The sequence below is a fragment of the Scyliorhinus torazame genome, chromosome 1 (genome assembly GCF_047496885.1).
Source record: "Scyliorhinus torazame isolate Kashiwa2021f chromosome 1, sScyTor2.1, whole genome shotgun sequence".
Lineage (NCBI taxonomy): Eukaryota > Metazoa > Chordata > Chondrichthyes > Carcharhiniformes > Scyliorhinidae > Scyliorhinus > Scyliorhinus torazame.
The window spans coordinates 177,773,774-177,793,740 of NC_092707.1; the positions used below are offsets into that span (position 1 = coordinate 177,773,774).

The window sequence follows — 19,967 nt, forward strand, 5'->3', positions numbered from 1 at the left end:
ATAATGTAATCATGTCAAGTTCATTATATAATCTCAAAGAAAATGAATCTGTTAATCCCCTTTGGGACTATCAAGTTATCTTTATGAAATTATATACAGGAACATGGGAACAGGAGGAGGCCATTTAACCCCTCAAGAGTGTTTCTATCATTCAATTAAATCATGGACAATCTGTATCTTACTTCCATCTACCTTCCTTGTACGTGCAACCCTTAATACCCTTTCCTATCAAATTTATCAGTTTCTAAGCTATGGAGGAACTGTTAGTTGAACAAACTGCCCATCTAAAATGACAATAATTTCTGTTGTTAGGACTCTATACTGAAATAAATCAGTGAGGATGGGCGACTGGAATTTCCTTGGAGGGATTTTGGAAGAAGTTCATGTCCACTCCACCATTGTTGGGAAAATATGGCTGACAATCCTTTTCATATTCCGCATGCTTGTCCTCGGAGTGGCTGCTGAAGATGTGTGGAATGATGAGCAGTCGGAGTTCATCTGCAACACAGAGCAACCTGGCTGCAGAAACGTGTGCTACGACAAGGCTTTCCCGATCTCGCTCATACGATACTGGGTCCTGCAGGTCATCTTTGTGTCTTCGCCATCCCTGGTGTACATGGGCCATGCCCTGTACAGGCTCAGGGCACTGGAGAAAGAAAGACAGAAGAAGAAAGTAGAGCTGAAGGGTGAACTGGAAGAGACGGAGACAATAGCAGAAGACAGGCGTAGATTAGAGCGGGAGTTAAGGCAGCTGGAGCACAGAAAATTAAACAAAGCGCCTCTGAGAGGATCTCTGCTACGCACTTACATCCTGCACATTCTCACCAGGTCTGTGGTTGAAGTAGGATTTATGATGGGTCAGTTTTTGCTATATGGACTTGAATTGGATCCTTTGTACAAATGTAAACGATCTCCTTGCCCCAATATCGTTGATTGCTTTGTATCCAGGCCCACTGAGAAGACGGTTTTCATATTATTCATGCTGTGCATTGCAGCAGTGTCCTTGTTTTTAAACATTCTCGAAATCATTCATTTGGGCTGCAAGAAAATTGAACTGGGGCTTCTTGGATATTATCCCAAACTGAAAGAGGACATGGGGGATATCTATGCCAACAAATCACAGAAGACCTCGGGTGCTCAGCAGTTCTCTCTCGCTGCAACTGGGCTCCCACGAACCATGATGCCCAGTGCCCCCTGTGGTTACAGTTTACTGCTGGAGAAGCCAGCAGAGGCCACACTGTATCCAATATTTACACCAACGTCTGAGTTCAAACTCATCCAGGATGACCTGGTACAAAGTCATAAAGAAGAGCAACAGGAGCATCCAATGGTCAATCATTTCCAAGCACATTCCAACATTGCACTGAGTTGCAATGAAGGGCCGAAGAAGTCAAACGAGCCTGAGGTTCCCAGCCAAAGGAGTGAAGAGTTGACTGAGCACTCCAACACTGCCTCCCTCCCTGTCAGTGGCCTCCCCACTACAAACTCATATTCCTCCGGTCAGATGGAGCTGTCCACGGCCGGTGTGTTATACCCGATCCTCCACATGGGCATGGCATCTTTCCCCACGGTTCCAGCCAGCACCAGTCGCAAACTCCGCCGAGTCGGCACCTCCTTTAACTGCGCCAGGGTGGTGGAGCAAGCCGGTTCTGCCACGGAATCTGAACCAGGTAACAAGGGAAGATATGGCTTTGGGGCCACCAGAGCACGGGCAGCTTCGAAAACGGACATGAAACGGCCCAGCCGACCCGACACCCCCGAATCAACCTGTGAATCCAGTTCAGAATCGAAGCACAGTCGGAATGGCGGTAGCGCCCAGGCTCTCCCTCCCTCCCGGAGAATGTCATTGGCAAGTAACGGCAGCGGCAGGCGTGCTCCCCCCGATCTCCAGATATGATCGTCAGTTTAATTAATACCTTATCTCTGTTAAATACAAGAGTATATACTTGAATCTTAGCATAGTGGGGTTGTTTTGTCTCAAATACTTGGGTTCACCTTTAGATCAGCAGTTATGTGAGTACCTATGTTGGCCTATTGAAATCATGACTATGGATTAGATACAGTGAATAAAGACTTGAATATCCCAAACACAGCTCTCTTTATTCCATACAATAAAAAACAGGACTATTTAATGTACATAGACCTTCAAACTTTTTTTAAAATTGAGGAACTAGACTGGAGGGGCCGAAATCAAAAGTACTGGGCACCAACAATACTTAAACAAATAAGTAAATCAGGAAAAGGTGGGTAGGTAATCCTGAGCTAGATTTAAAAGTCTGTTGATTGCAGCCAAGCAGAAAGTTCTTGAGTTTTGTGGCCCTGTAAAAGTGGATCAAAGTAGGAAAGTGCAGTCTGCCACATCTTGATTGTTGCAAGTTGAACCACCCTCTATGCTGTCAATATAAATTTTAATAGATAAATTAATGAAGCATGGAACTGCTATTGGCAACAATGAGAAAGTAGATCATGTAGTTCAGTGATTCTTGACTTCGGCAAGACATTCATTTTGCTATGATCATTCCGGCTGTATACACCCGAAGATATAAGCTGCCGAGTAATTAGTACCAAAAGACAAGTTAGACAGATTTTCAATTTATAAAAATTCATTCATGGGATGTGGGAATTGCTGACTGGGCCAGCATTTATTTTCCATCCCCAATTGCCCACTTCAGAGGGCATTTAAGAGTCAACCATATTGCTGTGGATGTGGAGTTATGTGTAGGCCAGACCAGGTAAGGCTGGTGTGAGGGCCACGAAGAATCCAGCACGTGTTTTCAGAGTCAAACAGAAAGTAACTTTATTGACAACAATATATACTTAGCAGCCATAGTTCACCACTGCTTCCTTCTCTAGCCGGTACCACACTGGCCAGCTCTATTTATACTAATAATTGTCCCGCACCCAGTCCCCAGCCAATAGGATTCAGACAGATTATAATAGCGTGCAGATTTCCTTCCTTCCATAAAGGGCATTGCGAACCAGATAGGTTTTTATGACAATGGATTCATGGTCATTCATCAGACTTTTAAAAACTTTAAATACAGATTTTTATTGAATTCAAATTCAATCATCTGCTGTGGTGGGATTCGAACCCGGGTCCCAGGGTCTGTGGATTACTGGTCCAATGACAATACCCACGACACCGCTGCCGCCACTTCTGATTTTTACTGCTTTTTAAAAATTTAGTATACCCAATTATTTTTTTCCAATTAAGGGGCAATTTAGTGTGGCCAATCCACCTACCCTGCACATCTTCAAGTTGTGGGGGTGAAACCCATGCATGCACGGGGAGAATGTGCAAACTCCACGCGGACAGTGACCCAGGGCTGGGATCGAACCTGGGTCCTCAGCGCTGTAGGGAGCAGTGCTAACCACTGCGCCACCATGCCACCCCAGCTTTTACTGCTAAGTAGCAATGAACAAAGACATTTGGACCATCCTATTTCATCCTTCCCAAGAGACCCTGACATTTTTACATTGTTTCTTAAATAATTCCAGGGTGTTTCCTTCCGAGACTCTATTATGACGTTTATAATCATTTAGTACCTTCCCTCTTCTCTTTGAATGGTATCTTGGGGCTATTTTCATTCTTAAGATCATTTCCCATTTATTGTTGATTAATTTAGAGCTCCAATTATTTAGTTAAAGCTAGTTGGTTTCGCAAAATATTTAGCCTGTGTAGTCCGCATTATATGTTGAACGGTGTCCCACAGGACTTCGACAAAAGTATTGCTGTACCTTTGCTTGTTTCAGTTCCCTAATTTCATCTGATTTAGACTTTAAAGTTGGGAGCGACTCTATCAATTGTTAATAACACAAAAATTCTCCAACATGCTCATGGGTGTATTTTATATTACTTTACAACATAGAAAGACATTTGTAGTTGAAAATTTGTAATACAAGAGTTCAATACACTAGCATCAGTAATAATCATAAAGAATGTTGGCACTGTGGAATGGGTCAGGTTCACTTTTATTCTCTTGGGTGTAATCATATGCAGATAGCCAATAATGCAGGTGATAAATCTGAGTTCACCTCACTTGAACTCTAACTATCATCATCACTTAAGGGTTCAGAAGAATTAACAAAAGTAGGTACACTAACTCGCGGCACAGATGTTCCTGAATTTTATCATTTCAATTCTGAGGATTCTACTGAATGGCATAAGTAATACGACAAGGGTGAAGTAGAAATAATAGAAAATTCAATGTTGGAAGAATGTTTTAGCTGCTGCTGCGGACTATTGTCATTCCAAACTGTGATCTGACAGTGAGACACTTATTGTTTGGTTTAGTTAATTGGCCTTAGCTAAAAGTTGAATAACACGTAATTTCATTGCGTAATAGGTTCCGATGCTACAAGATATAAGATTGTGCAGCATCAGTTTTTCCTACTTGAACAAAACAACCTACTTCAAAGGACCAAACTATAGTTTCAATATCTTATGTTGCACAACAAGTCATTGCTGATATTATACAGCACCTTTAATGTATTCAATGTTTCACAAGAGCGTTAGCAAACAAAATTTAACACCAAGCCACAGAGGACCAAAAGCTTGGTTAAAAAGGTGGGTTTTAAAGAGCGTCTCAAAGGAATGGTGAGGCAGAGAAGCTTAGAGAGGGAATCCCAGACACAACTCCAAACTCTTCTTCCGTTTTGCCATTTGTTACCTGGTTCGAACTTTCTGCTGATGTTCCCAGCTCTTTCCAAGCGCACTCAACAGGATGAACAAAATATATTTAGCTTTGACAAAGGGTCAGCTGGACTCGAAACGTGAGCTCTTTTTTCTCCCTACAGATGCTGCCAGACCTGCTGAGATTTTCCAGCATTTTCTCTTTGGTTTCAGATTCCAGCATCCGCAGTAATTTGCTTTTATAAAATATATTTAATGTGGATTTTCTTTCCCAAAAAGGTAAGTGTTTCCTTTCATTGAATGTTCTTGGCTGAGGAGACCCATCTAATTGTTTTCAAATTTATTCATCCTCGTCACTGAAGCTACAAATTCATGAATGCAATTTTAACATTTGCATTAAAATAATTCACAGTGTTGCAAACAACAAGTATGTGGTGTAAAAGGCTCTGAAACATTTGTTCCCAATACTGGACAAGCAAGTACTATAAAAAGCAAATACATTTATAAAACATAACTGAAGTTTTCTTGTGAAAGAACGTCCTGATTTTATTCTTTTTCTAAATATTTGAAAATTGGGTTTCATCCTAAGCTACTTATCAAATGGAATTCACTGAATATTACACATTTATCCCATTTAAAATGATGGAATATTTGGAATATTGCACTTCTCATAGTGAATAGTGGACTCCATTCTCCCGAAGTGTATTTAAGTTGAAAAATATCACTGTGCATATCATCTGCCCATTACATCTTAACTCAGAGTTGTGGGTAAACAGCAGCATGGAGATGCTCATGCGCTTCCCCATCCTTCCTTCCTTAACAGCTACAAAACACCATACATGGATGGGTTATAGGGGCAATTTGGCAGGCAGACAGAATGGAAAAAGAAAGAACAAAGCCAACAGGAGGAACGTTGTGACAGCAAGCTTTTAGTTAATGGAGTGGTTGCCAAACTTTAACTAATTTGCTCATTAGTTCTAATCTTGAGATTCCTGTTTATAATAGCTATAAAGAGGGCACACAATGTACAGCCAAGTGACTCATGTTCTATTTTCCAATTGCAGAAATCCTTTTACCCACTTGTAAGTTTATAATGGTCTTTCCCTTAAATTGAATAAATTGCATATGCTGTTTTTTTACTACATTAATCATAACTAATATTAAAACAAATGTAATTTTGTAAGGGATTATGTCGCGATTCAATGTTTTTGTCTCATGGATGTAACGTTTTTGTAAGCGGTGTGCAATTGGGTTATTAATCATACACTTCAGTGCCACCTAAAATGCTACTTTCACATCTTTGGAAAAAGGACTAAGTTCAGGATGTTGCTGTAGCAGATAAAATCTGCTATAATCTGTTTCCCAGAATGGTCAAAGGGACTTTTACGAAACAGGTCAGGCCTTAAAATGACTCCACTTTATTGTTACCTCTCCATGGTGAAAACATAGATACTCAAAAGCAAATTGTACGTACAAGTATAATTTGACACAGTATGTTTTAATATTTTAGTGGTATAATACAAATATTCCTCCCTCTCACACCTACGTTCATCAATTTTCACTCTATTTTTGGGAGCAATAAGGCACATTGATTGTATCCAGTAGTGATGATTTTTTTAAATGTATTTTTAACATATATATTGAAACAGCAATGGTGCATGCTGCAGGTGCAGAGAAGGACAAATAAGATTGAAGTGGGAAATGGTTCGGAAGGGCACTGTGCACAGAAGATGGCTGCCTGACACACAAGATGGAGACACAGAGAATAAAGCAGACATAACTGATGCCTGGAGCCCAGCGGAGTGCCAGTAGGACAGATAAGAACAGATCCAGGACAAAGGTAGCCAGACAGGAAGATTAAGAAATACATAAATGCGGGACACCACTTGAATAAAGCTGACTTCAGGAAGGTGTACACAATGATATGCTAATACGAATGTCTTGGGCCATTTCCTAAAATGAAGGGACAATCGATACTACTTTCCTGCTGCCGCCTGTAACCTGTAAAACCTCTTTGACTGTGGCCATGTGTAAATGGCAAAGCGCTTACAAATAGCGATGTACAATCTATAAAAATGTTTAAAGATAACAAGGTGATAATTGGTTTGTATCTGGGCTCATTGTGAACCCAAAGTATAAAATGAATGACTGCCATTCAAACCGGGAGAAAGGCTGGCTACCGTATGGGTATGTACGCTTTCTCCCGAAGCTTCATGTAACAATAAAACTGCACTTATTTGAACACAGCGAGTCTGACTCCTGAAGTGGTTGATTTTTCTCACAACATATTGGCGTAGTCTGGCAGGGTCTTACTTCTGGTGAGTTCCGATCGAAGGCCTCGATCGGAAAGCCGGGGTAAAGATCGTTTCGAATCTTCAGGAGTCAGACAGGTCAAAAGGTGCAGTTTAAAACAAGGTACCTATAGTGATAAGCATAGTGCTATAAGTCTTGACTGTATAGTGACATGATAATAGATCAGGTTTGGTACTAACTGCTGAATAGTATTAAGGATTTGTGGCCTGTGCTGATCAACAAACGGACAAGGTAGAGCTGCCCCAAACGCCCAGCCTTAGACTGGCTGTCAAGAGGAGGAATCTCCCACGCGAAGGTCAGGATTTGAAGTGGGTATTGAGGCACCAAAGGCACTAAGGATTGTGAAGCACAAGTGTCAGAAATCGGCTAACCCCGAACTCTGTAGTGGCGAACAAACGCAGAGTTCTTGTATGAAAGTAGAGCATAAGTTGGGTACTGGGCTGCCCAATGTCTTATTAGCGGTGCGGAAAAGGAGCTGATCAACTCTGACCTAGAGCCGAACTCCGGTGGAGAAGCACGTTGCCGAGGTGGTAATAGTGGACACCGTGAGTATAAGTCAAACCCTGAGAGACGGTAGCGATAGCGCGGCGCTGGAATAGTAATAGTGGCTGGGGGTAGTGAAGTCCCTTCAGTAGAGAGCCCACTTTGCTAGGAGGCAGCTGCGGCCGTACAGTCGGTGCTAGGGTAGTAATACTGGCTGAGGGGTAGTGAAGTCTCTCCAGTAGAGAGCACAGTTTACTCATAGTAACCGGGGGTATTGAAGTCTGCGAGATGACAGGCAATGATATAAAAAGGGGATCTGCAGGTTCTCTTATCGAGACATATATGACAGACAGACAAGTGTTGATAAAAAAGATGAAGAAGGACAGCTGGGACACTTCACAGACCTCAGAACAACAGAGGGGTTGGATGGACAAAGAGAAGAGAAACAAGACTAAAAAGATAGCGATAATGTTAGTACATCAGTTAGCAGGACTAATTGACAAGTAGGCACCTCTGCTGAAAAGTGGAAGGAAGACAAAGATAAGATCAGGGAATTAGAATCTAGAGTAAGGGAATTGGAGAAACACAACCACGTGTTGAGAGAACAAGGGAGGGGGGGAAACCGATCCCCTACCCCCTTACGAGCCCACACAGCAGGGGCCAACCGCCCCTCCGGCAGGGTGGGGTGGCGTTAGAATACAATTTAGCGCCAATAACCTGAGGGGGAACAGATGCGCAGCCAAAAGCGAATTATAAACCCTTTACCCCAGGTGAGAGACAGCAGATAATGGCTTCCCTGGGCAAATTACAACCTAGAAGCACAAACACCAAATTCTGGGAAGAATTAGACACAATCTGGGTAGGACACCAGTTACACCTAAGAGACGTACACCAGCTGGTCAGGGCAGCCTGTCCAGCAGATAAGTGGAGGCAGGTAGCTGGCGGACCCGCCACTCCTGCAGCCCAGGATTATAACGGGGGACGGTGGACACATGCCGTCGCTTTAACAGCAGAGATAGATGCACAGCAGGACCCCTTCGCCCAATTTAAAACGGAAATCCAGAGAGTGTTAGGGAACGCTCCCACTAACTGGAGCAAGATCACTACCACAAGACAGCAGAAAGGGGAAGGAGCTTCTGAATACGGGGAACAATTGTTCCACGTGTACCAAGAGTGCTCAGGGCAAGGGAACCCATGCCTTGGGGATCGGGCGTTCATCCAAGTTTTTAAAAATGGACTCTCTAGTGCCCATCAGGCTATCCTAAAAATGGGAGTGATTATGTCCCAGGATTACGACGAGTTGGTAGAGTGGGCTAGCGGTGTACAGGTAGAGGAGACATCCCAGGTCAGAGCAAGACCAGAAAGAGTAGCAACCCCCAGTAATGGGAACTGGGCCAAGCCGCAACTGACCTGCCACAATTGTAGCCGGCAAGGGCACGATGCGAGGGATTGCAGGGCCCCACAGAAAGGAGACAGACCAGGAGACAGTGGGAAGCATTGCAGCCACTGTAATAAGTATGGACACTCAGAGGCAGCGTATTGGGAGAAGCATGGGAGACCCCCAACCCGATCCAGGACCACCACAGAACCGGAGGGATCACGGAACCTCCGAGGTCAGCAGGGCTGACTGTCTGCAGCCCCCACTCCCAAGGGTAAAAAGGAGGGAAGAATTTATGTGTCTGCACTAGTAGGGGGCAGACAATGTGAGATGCTAGTGGACACACGAGCGTCCATATCTGTTACCAACCTACCCTTACCCCATACAAAAAAAATGATTCGCCTAACCGGGATAGGAGGGAACAAAACACCCGCCTACCTGAGCGAAACCACGTTAGTAGAAATAAATAATTTATATATACCCATGAGATTCTTTGTATGCCAAAATAACGAGGGTACAAGAATGGAAAATGATTTAATGAAGGAATATAAAGTTTTAATCGATTGTGGAAAGGGAGAATTGATTTGGCCAAGACAGGACGGTTGGAAAACTAAAATAGGGAAACTTACAAATCACTTGGAAACCATTAAGGTGGCCACAGTCACCGCCAGAAATTGGGAATTAGAGACAGGGGGGTTCGGAGCCATCTGTGCTTCCATCCCCAGAGTGTGGGCGGAGACAAAATTAGATACTGGACTGACTAAAACGGACCCGATAAGGGTACCAGGACCAGAGCATAAGCCCTACCGACAGTATCCAATTAAGCCAGAGGCAGAAAAGGCCGTAGTAGAAATAGTCAAAGGGTTAGTGGAGAGGGGAATCCTAAGGGAGACCACAAGCACCACTAACTCCCCAACCTGGCCAGTAATCAAGCCTGATGGGAGGTACAGGTTCACGATAGACTATACCGGACTTAATAAAGTCAATCCCAAATTGCACCCCATTGTAGCAAACCCCTCGACAATCCTGAATGGACTGTCGCAGGAACATAAAATATTCACAGTATTGGACATAGCCAATGGATTCTGGTCCCTACCATTGGATCCAGAATCCCAGGACAAATTTGCCTCTACAGTAGGGGACAGACAATGGACTCGCCTACCACAGGGATTCCACAACAGCCCCGCTATCTTCCATCGGGTAATGAGTGACATCCTGAGTAGGGTAGAACTACCAGAGGGCAGCACGGCCCTACAATATGTAGACGATATCCTAATAGCTTCAGGGTCCAAGTCGGGACACCAGGAAGCACTGTACCTAATCCTACACGAGTTAGAAACTGCAGGGTTAAAGGTAAGCCCCAAGAAGGCACAAATCGGGAAGGCACAGGTCCTATATCTAGGACACCTTGGGTGTCAGATTGTCGTTGGCCGCCGTGAATCCCGCCCCCGCCAGTTGCCGAAGTCTCCGGTACCGGATATTCGGCGGGGGCGGGAATCAGGCCGCGCCGGTTGGCGGGCCCGCCCGCTCGATTCTCCGGCCCGGATGGGCCGAAGTCCCGCCGATAAATTGCCTGTCCCGCCGTCGTAAATTAGAGTACCTATTTACCGGCGGGACAAGGCGGCGTGGGTGGGCTCCGGGGTCCTGGGGGGGGCGCGGGGCGATCTGACCCCGGGGGTGCCCCCACGGTGGCCTGGCCCGCGATCGGGGCCCACCGATCCGCGGGCGGGCCTGTGCCGTGGGGGCACTCTTTCCCTTCCGCCTCCGCAACGGTCTCCACCATGGCGGAGGCGGAAGAGACTCTCCCGACTGCGCATGCGCGGGAAACTGTCAGCGGCCGCTGACGCTCCCGCGCATGCGCCGCCCGGGGATGTCATTTCCGCGCCAGCTGGCAGGGCAACAAAGGCCGTTTCCGCCAGCTGGCGGGACGGAAATCCCTCCGGCGCCGGCCTAGCCCCTCAATGTTGGGGCTCGGCCCCCAAAGATGTGGAGCATTCCGCACCTTTGGGGCGGCGCGATGCCCGTCTGATTGGCGCCGTTTTGGGCGCCAGTCGGCGGACATCGCGCCGTTTGGGGAGAATTTCGCCCCTTATATCCCAAGGACTTAAAGAAATATCAGCAGATCGGAAGCAGGCAATTCAACAAATGCCGCGACCCATCACCATAAGAGGGGTCAGGAAGGTGTTAGGGTTATTCAACTATAGCCAAAATTTTTATTCCGGGATTCGCAAAATTAGGCGAACCAATATCGAGACTAGTCAAAGTGGGAAAACCAGCGTTAGAGCCCATAAAATGGGGACCGGAGCAGGAAGAGGCTTACAGTAAACTAAAAACAGAACTAATATCAGCCCCTGGACTAGGGTTACCAGATTCGAATAAAGACTTTCATATCCATTGTAGCAATGAGGGAGGATTCTATTCCGCAGTAGTGACACAGGACCATGGCGACAAGAGGAGACCCATAGGGTACTATTCGACTGCAGAGGGACCAACAGTCACCGGGTTGCCAAGATGCATAGCCGCTTTAGATTGTGCCGCCTGGGCCGTAAGAATTAGCGAACCAGTAGTGATGGCAGGGAACATAATCCTCCACACCAAGCACACCTTGGTGGAAATGTTAAATACGGGGAAATTGAGGTCAGTCTCGAACATAAGGAGGGCCAAGTGGGAAGCTGTCCTCCTACCCCCAAGCAAGTCCGTAGTAATAGTAAGAGATATAGGGGAGAATCCAGCAGAAGGGATTTTAGATACTGGAGAGCCACACACATGTGGAGATGTAGGCAGAGATGAAGGAGAAGGTAGAATAAAAGACACATCATTAACAACAGCTGAGCAGACCGTCTTTGTAGATGGGTCACGAAAATATGTGGAAGGATCACCCTGGACTGGGTGGGCAGTTTCTAACTTATAGAATGTAGACACATTCTATAAGATAGAAACCATAAGGTCAGGAAGGATTGACGGAGGTCAATCCGCACAAGTAGCTGAACTAGTGGTGCTCACACAGGCACTAGAGTTATCTGAGGGAAAAACTGTTAACATATACACGGATAGCGATATGCATTTGGAATTATACATGATTACATGACAACATGGGGAAGGAGAGAACATAAGAACTAGGAACAGGAGTAGGCCATCTGGCCCCTCGAGCCTGCTCCGCCATTCAATGAGATCATGGCTGATCTTTGTGGACTCAGCTCCACTCTCCGGCCCGTACACCATATCCCCGAATCCTTTTATTGTTTAGACCATAAGACCATAAGACATAGGAGTGGAAGTAAGGCCATTCGGCCCATCGAGTCCACTCCACCATTCAATCATGGCTGATTTCAACTCCATTTACCCGCTCTCTCTCCATAGCCCTTAATTCCTCGAGAAATCAAGAATTTATCAACTTCTGTCTTAAAGACACTCAACGACCCGGCCTCCACCGCCCTCTGTGGCAATGAATTCCACAGACCCACCACTCTCTGGCTGAAGAAATTTCTCCTCATCTCTGTCTAAAGTGACTCCCTTTTATTCTAAGGCTGTGCCCCCGGGTCCTAGTCTCCCCTGTTAATGGAAACAACTTCCCTACATCCACCCTATCTAAGCCATTCATTATCTTGTAAATTTCTATTAGATCTCCCCTCAACCTCCTAAACTCCAATGAATATAATCCCAGGATCCTCAGACATTCATCGTATGTTAGGCCTACCATTCCTGGGATCATCCGTGTGAATCTCCGCTGGACCCGCTCCAGTGCCAGTATGTCCTTCCTGAGGTGTGGGGCCCAAAATTGCTCACAGTATTCTAAATGGGGCCTAACTAATGCTTTATAAAGCTTCAGAAGTACATCCCTGCTTTTATATTCCAAGCCTCTTGAGATGAATGACAACATTGCATTTGCTTTCTTAATTACGGACTCAACCTGCAAGTTTACCTTTAGAGAATCCTGGACTAGGACTCCCAAGTCCCTTTGCACTTCAGCATTATGAATTTTGTCACCGTTTAGAAAATAGTCCACGCCTCTATTCTTTTTTCCAAAGTGCAAGACCTCGCACTTGCCCACGTTGAATTTCATCAGCCATTTCTTGGACCACTCTCCTAAACTGTCTAAATCTTTCTGAAGCCTCCCCACCTCCTCCATACTACCTGCCCCTCCACCTATCTTCGTATCATCGGCAAACTTAGCCAGAATGCCCTCAGTCCCGTCATCTAGATCGTTAATATATAAAGAAAACAGCTGTGGCCCCAACACTGAACCCTGCGGGACACCACTCGTCACCGGTTGCCATTCCGAAAAAGAACCAACTCTCTGCCTTCTGCCTGACAGCCAATCGTCAATCCATGTTAGTACCTTGCCTCAAATACTATGGGCCCTTATTTTACTCAGCAGTCTCCCGTGAGGCACCTTATCAAAGGCCTTTTGGAAGGTATCTGTCTTTTTCTTAAAAACGTTTAAAGAAGGAGCCTCAACTGCTTCACTGGGCAAGGAATTCCAGAGATTCACAACCGTTTGGGTGAAGAAGTTCCTCCTAAATTCGGTCTTATTACTTCCCCTTATTTTGAGGCTATGCCCCCTAGTTCTGCTTTCCCCGACCAGTGGAAACAACTTGCCCGCATCTATCCTATCTATTCCCTTCATAATTTTATATGTTTCAATAAGATCCCCCCGCATCCTTCTAAACTCCAATGAGTACAGTCCGAGTCTACTCAACCTCTCGTCATAATCTAATCCCCTCAACTCTGGGATCAACCTAGTGAATCTCCTCTGCACTCCCTCCAGTGCCAATATGTCCTTTCTCAGGTAAGGAGACCAAAACTGAACACAATACTCCAGATGTGGCCTCACCAACACCTTATACAATTGCAGCATAACCTCCCTAGTCTTGAACTCCATCCCTCTAGCAATGAAAGACAAAACTCGATTAGCCTTCTTAATCACCTGTTGCAACGGCACACCAACTTTTTGCGACTCGTGCACCAGCACACCCAGGTCCCTCTGCACAGCAGCATGTTTTAACATCTTACCGTTTAAATAATAACCCATTCTGCTGTTATTCCTCCCAAAATGGATAGCCTCACAATTGGCAACATTGAATTCCATCTGCCAGACCCTAGCCCATTCACCTAACCTATCCAAATCCTTCTGCAGACTTCCGGTATCCTCTGCACTTTTTGCTTTACCACTCATCTTAGTGTCGTCTGCAAACTTTGCCACATTGCACTTGGACCCCAACTCCAAATCATCTATGTAAATTGTGAACAACTGCGGGCCCAACACTGATCCTTGAGGGACCCCACTAGTTACAGGTTGCCAACCAGATAAACACCCATTTATCCCCGCTCTCTGCTTTCTGTTAGTTAACCAATCCTCTACCCATGCTACCACTTTACCCTCAATGCCATGCATCTTTAGTTTATGTAGCAACCTTTTGTGTGGCACCTTGTCAAAAGCTTTCTGGAAATCCAGATATACCACATCCATTGGCTCCCCGTTATCTACTGCACTGGTAACGTCCTCAAAAAATTCTACCAAATTAGTCAGACATGACCTACCCTTTATGAACCCATGCTGCGTCTGCCCAATGGGACAATTTCCCTCCAGGTGCCCCGCTATTTCCTCCTTAATGATAGATTCCAGCATTTTCCCTGTAACCGAAGTTAAGCTTACTGGCCTATAATTACCCGCTTTCTGCCGACCTCCTTTTTTAAACAGTGGTGTCACGTTTGCTCATTTCCAATCCTCTGGGACCACCCCAGAGTCTAGTGAATTTTGATAAATTGTCACTAGTGCATTTACAATTTCCCTAGCCATCTCTTTTAACACTCTGGGATGCATCCCATCAGGGCCAGGAGACTTGTCTACCTTTAGCCCCATTAGCTTGCCCAATACTGCTTCCTTAGTGATTACAATCATCTCAAGGTCCTCACCTATCATGGGCGAGATTCTCCGACCCCCCGCCGTTTGCCGAAGTCTCTGGCACCGGAGATTCGGCGGGGGCGGGAATCACGCCGCGCCGTTTGGCGGCCCCCCCCCGCGCGACTCTCCAGCCCGGATGGGCCGAAGTCCTGCCGCTAAAATGCCTGTCCCGCCGGCGTAAATGAAACCACCTACCTTACCGGTGGGACAAGGCGGCGCGGGCGGGCTCCGGGGTCCTGGGGGTGGCGAGGGGCGATCTGGCCCTGGGGGGTGCCCCCACGGTGGCCTGGCCCGCGATCGGGGCCCACCGATCCGCGGGCGGGCCTGTGCCGTGGGGGCACTCTTTCCCTTCCGCCTCCGCCACAGCCTCCACCATGGCGGAGGCAGAAGAGACTCCCTCCACTGCGCATGCGTGGGAAGCTGTCAGCGGCCACAGACGCTCCCGCGCATGCGCCGCCCGGAGATGTCATTTCCGCGCCAGCTGGCGGGGCACCAAAGGCCTTTTCCACCAGCTGGCGGGGCGGAAATTCGTCCGGTGCCGACCTAGCCCCTTAATGTTGGGGCTCGGCCCCCAAAGATGCGGAGCATTCCGCACCTTTGGGGCGGCGCGATGCCTGTCTGATTTGCGCCGTTTTGGGCGCCAGTCGGCGGATATCGCGCCGTTTCCGGAAAATTTTGCCCCATATCTTGATTTCCATCAGTCACTGGCATGTTATTTGTGTCTTCCACTGTGAAGACTGACCCAAAAAACCTGTTCAGCTCCTCAGCCATTTCCCCATCTCCTATTATTAAATCTCCCTTCTCATCTTCCAAAGGACCAATATTTACCTTAGCCACTCTTTTGTCTTATATATTTGTAGAAGCTTTTACTCTCTGCTTTTATGTTCTGAGCAAGTTTACTTTCATAGTCTACACCTTACTCTTCTTTATAGCTTTTTTAGTAGTTTTCTGTTGTTCCCTAAAGACTTCCCAGTCCTCTAGTCTCCCGCTAAATTTTGCCACTTTGTATGTTTTTTCCTTCAATTTGATACTCTCCCTCACCTCCTTAGATATCCACGGTCGATTTTTCCCCTTTCTACCGTCTTTCTTTTTTGTCGGTATGAACCTTTCCTGAACACCGTGAAAGATCGCTCGGAAGGTTCTCCAACTGTTCCTCAACTGCTTCACCATGAAGTCTTTGCTCCCAGTCTACCTTAGCTAGTTCTTCTCTCATCCCATTGTAATCGCCTTTGTTTAAGCACAAAACACTAGTGTTTGATTTTACCTTGTCATCCTCCAACTGTATTTTAAATTCCACCATATTGTGCTCGCTCCTTCCAAGAGAATCCCAAACTATGAGATCATTAATCAATCCTGCCTCATTACACAGGACCAGATCTAGGACCGCTTGTTCCCTTGTAGGTTCCATTACATACTGTTCCAGGAAATTATCCCGGACACATTCTATAAACTCCTCCTCAAGGCTGCCTTTACCAACCTGGTTAAACCAATTGACATGCAGATTAAAATCTCCCATGATAACCGCTGTACCATTTCTACATGCATCCGTTATTTCTTTGCTTATTGCCTGCCCTACCATCCTGTTACTATTTGGTGGCCTATAGACTACTCCTATCAGTGACCTTTTCGCCTTACTATTCCTGATTTCCACCCAAATTGATTCAACCTTGTCCTCCATAGCACCAATATCATCCCTTACTATTGCCCAGATGCCATCCTTAAACAACAAAGCTACACCACCGCCCTTACCGTCCATTCTATCCTTTCGTATAGTCTGATATACTTGGATATTTAACTCCCAGTCGTGACCATCTTTTAACCATGTTTCAGTAATGGCCACTAAATCATAGTCATTCACGATGATTTGCGCCATCAACTCATTCACCTTATTCCGTATACTACGAGCATTCAGGTAAAGTACACTTATGCTGTTTTTAATTTCTTAGTTATGAATCCTAACACCTTGATCAGTAACTTATCGCAAATTATTTTTCCTCTTACCCTTTCTCCTAATTTTCCTTGTCTTTGAACCCATATCTCTACATAATAACCTGTCACGTAACCTGCTGCCTTGCTCTCCATTAACCATTATACTGTCCATAGCTTTACCCTTCCCTTCCCCCCAACTTGCTAGTTTAAAGTCCTTGTGACCAACCTATTTATCCTATTCGCTAGAACACTGGTCCCAGAATGGTTCGGGTGAAGACCGTCCCAACGGTACAGGTCACTCCTGCCCCAGTACTGATGCCAATGCCCCATGAAATGGAATCCCTCTTTCCCGCACCACTCCTTTAGCCACGTGTTAACTTCCCTAATTTTCTCAACCCTATGCCAATTGGCACGTGGCTCGGGTAGTAATCCAGAGAATCTAACCCTGGAGGACCAGGGGCGAAATTCTCCCCCAACGGCGAGATGTCCGCCGACTGGCGCCAAAGCCGGCGCCAATCAGACGGGCATCGCGCCGGCCCAAAGGTGCGGAAGGCTCCGCATCTTTGGCGGCCTAGCCCCAACATTGAGGGGCTAGGCCGACGCCGGAGGGATTTCCGCCCCGCCAGCTGGCGGAAATGACGTTTGTTTCCCCGCCAACTGGCGCGGAAATGTGGCGCATGCGTGGGAGCGTCAGCGGCCGCTGTCAGTTTCCCGCGCATGCGCAGTGGGGAGAGTCTCTTCCGCCTCCGCCATGGTGGAGGCCGTAGCGGAGGCGGAAGGGAAAGAGTGCCCCCACGGCACAGGCCCGCCCGCGGATCGGTGGGCCCCGATCGCGGGTCAGGCCACCGTGGGGGCACCCCCCGGGGTCAGATCGCCCCGCGCCCACGGAGCCCGCCCACGCCGCCTGGTCCCGCCGGTAAATACCAGGTTTGATTTACGTCGGCGGGACAGGCAATTCCTGGGCGGGACTTCGGCCCATTCGGGCCGGAGAATCCAGCGGGGGGTCCCGCCAACCGGCGCGGCCCGATTCCCATCCCCGCCCAATCTCCGGGAGCGGAGACTTCGGCGGGGGCGGGGGCGGGATTCACGGCGGCCAACGGCCATTCTCCGACCCGGCGGGGGGTCGGAGAATGACGCCCCTGATCTTTAATTTAGTCCCTAGTGTTTGATATTTCCAAAACAGGTCCTCTTTCCTAGTCTTACCTATGTTGTTAGTCCCAACAAGGACCACAACAACTGGATCCTCCCCCTCCCTCTCTAAAATCCTTTCAAGCCGATCAGAGATGTCCCTCACCCTGGCACCGGGCAGGCAACATAGCATGTGGGACTCACGATCTGGCTTACAAAGGATGCCATCAATCCCCCTAATTATAGAATCCCCTACAACTACCACTTGTCTTTTTGCTCCCCCCTCTTGAATGGCTTCCTGTACCACGGTGCAGTGGTCAGTCAACGCATCCTCCCTACAGCCCTCTTCCTCATCCACACAGGGAGCAAGTACCTCATACCTGTTGGACAAGGTCAAGAGCTGAGGCTCCTCAACTCCTAAACTCAGGATTCCCCTACCTGCCTCCCTTGCAGTCACACCACTCTGTCCCTGACCACTGTCCGAATTAACAGTACTTATTCTACCGGGTGTGACTGCCTCCTGAAACAAAGCGTCCAGGTAATTTTCCCCCTCCCTGATGTGCCGCAGTGTGTGCAGCTCGGTCTCCAGCTCATCAATTCTGAGCCGAAGTTCCTCAAACAGCCAACACTTGCTGCAGATGTGGTCACTGACGGTCTCAATGGGATCCACCAGTTCCATCATCATACAGCAACAGCACATCACCTGTCCAGCCATATTCAACTAGTTAATTAATTTAAATAATTAAAAAACATTTTTTTTTTTTTTTTAATCGAACCTCAAGGATAAACCCGAACACCAACAAAAACACAGCCCTCTCTCGCCACTCACCCGAACTCAGTCACTCACCTAAATTCAGATGCACTCTGTTCCAATCAGCACTCTGTGACTAAGGGCACTCCTGCCACACCTTTTGTACCCTGCCTGATTTCCAATTAGCCAATAGGCCCGTTCCAGGAAGTGAAGTCTCCAACCGCCACTCGACCTGTAAACTAAGCACTTTTAAATATGCACTCACCTCTCCCAGCAACCCTGCAGCCTGTGGCCTGCTCCAGGAACTGAAGTCTCTTTTAAATATGCACTCACCTCTCCCAGCAACCCTGCAGCCTGTGGCCTGCTCCAGGAACTGAAGTATCTTTTAAATATGCACTCACCTCTCCCAGCAACCCTGCAGCCTGTGGCCTGCTCCAGGAACTGAAGTATCTTTTAAATATGCACTCACCTCTCCCAGCAACCCTGCAGCCTGTGGCCTGCTCCAGGAACTGAAGTATCTTTTAAATATGCACTCACCTCTCCCAGCAACCCTGCAGCCTGTGGCCTGCTCCAGGAACTGAAGTATCTTTTAAATATGCACTCACCTCTCCCAGCAACCCTGCAGGGTTCATAACCACTGGCGGAACCCCTATCAAACATCAGCAAAGAATTAAGGCGCTATTAAAAGCCAGTTAGAAACCCCGAGAAGCCGCAGTAATCAAAATTAAAGCGCACCAGAAGGAGCCAGGAAGAGACAACCTGGATTGGTTGAATTTCAAAGGAAACCAAGCAGCTGATGCAGCAGCACAACTGGCTCGAGAACAAAAAACGATTAGCGAGCTATCAATAGCAGCTACAGAACCAGTAGAAGAAGATATAGATATTAGGGAATTACAGGAGAACACCCCAAGTGAGGAGAGAGAGAGAGATGGGAGGTGCAGGGTGCAGCCAAAGGGACTGATAATGTTTGGAGACAAGAGGATAAGGTGATAGCACCGGAATGCATACAGAACACCCTATTGGAATTACACCATGGGCTCGCGCATGTGGGTAGAGAGGCCATGATAACCAGCTTAGGAAGAGAATAGTGGTGGAAAGGGATGGGAAGAGACGTAGCCCGACACTGCCACCAATGCGTGATATGTGCACAACACAACCCTGGTAAATCCAAAAAAATTAAAATAGGACACCAACCCAGACCCAAAGGACCCTGGGAACACCTGCAAATGGATTTCACAGGGCCACTACCACAATCCCACGGAAAAACTTATTGTCTGGTCATCATAGACCAATTCACCCGGTGGGTAGAAGCATTCCCTACCAGAAATTGTACTGCTACCACAGTAGTCAGAATATTGGCAGAGGAAGTAATCCCTAGATGGGGAGTGCCTCCACAAATTGATTCGGACCAGGGGACACACTTCACTGGGAAAGTGATGAAAACAGT

At 47.0% G+C, this 19,967-nt stretch overlaps 1 protein-coding gene and 1 long non-coding RNA gene across 2 annotated transcripts in view; one reads left to right on the forward strand and one right to left on the reverse strand.

The window, feature by feature from the left end:
• The first annotated feature begins 340 nt into the window (after nucleotides 1-340).
• On the forward strand, nucleotides 341-1,897 carry gja9a (gap junction protein alpha 9a). The gene has a single exon (XM_072501261.1). The coding sequence runs from the start codon at nucleotides 341-343 to the stop codon at nucleotides 1,895-1,897; it is 1,557 nt and encodes a 518-aa protein (XP_072357362.1).
• A 273-nt stretch (nucleotides 1,898-2,170) lies between these two features.
• LOC140417813 (uncharacterized) overlaps nucleotides 2,171-19,967 on the reverse strand; it is a 92,463-nt gene continuing 74,666 nt past the window's right edge. The window contains exon 4 of the long non-coding RNA XR_011944785.1: nucleotides 2,171-2,393. This is a non-coding gene — a long non-coding RNA (uncharacterized lncRNA). The remainder of the gene's footprint in view (nucleotides 2,394-19,967) is intronic.

Bases quoted from the DNA above. Each gene is read 5' to 3' on its own strand.
- gja9a (XM_072501261.1), top strand. From the start codon at position 341: ATGGGCGACTGGAATTTCCTTGGAGGGATTTTGGAAGAAGTTCATGTC.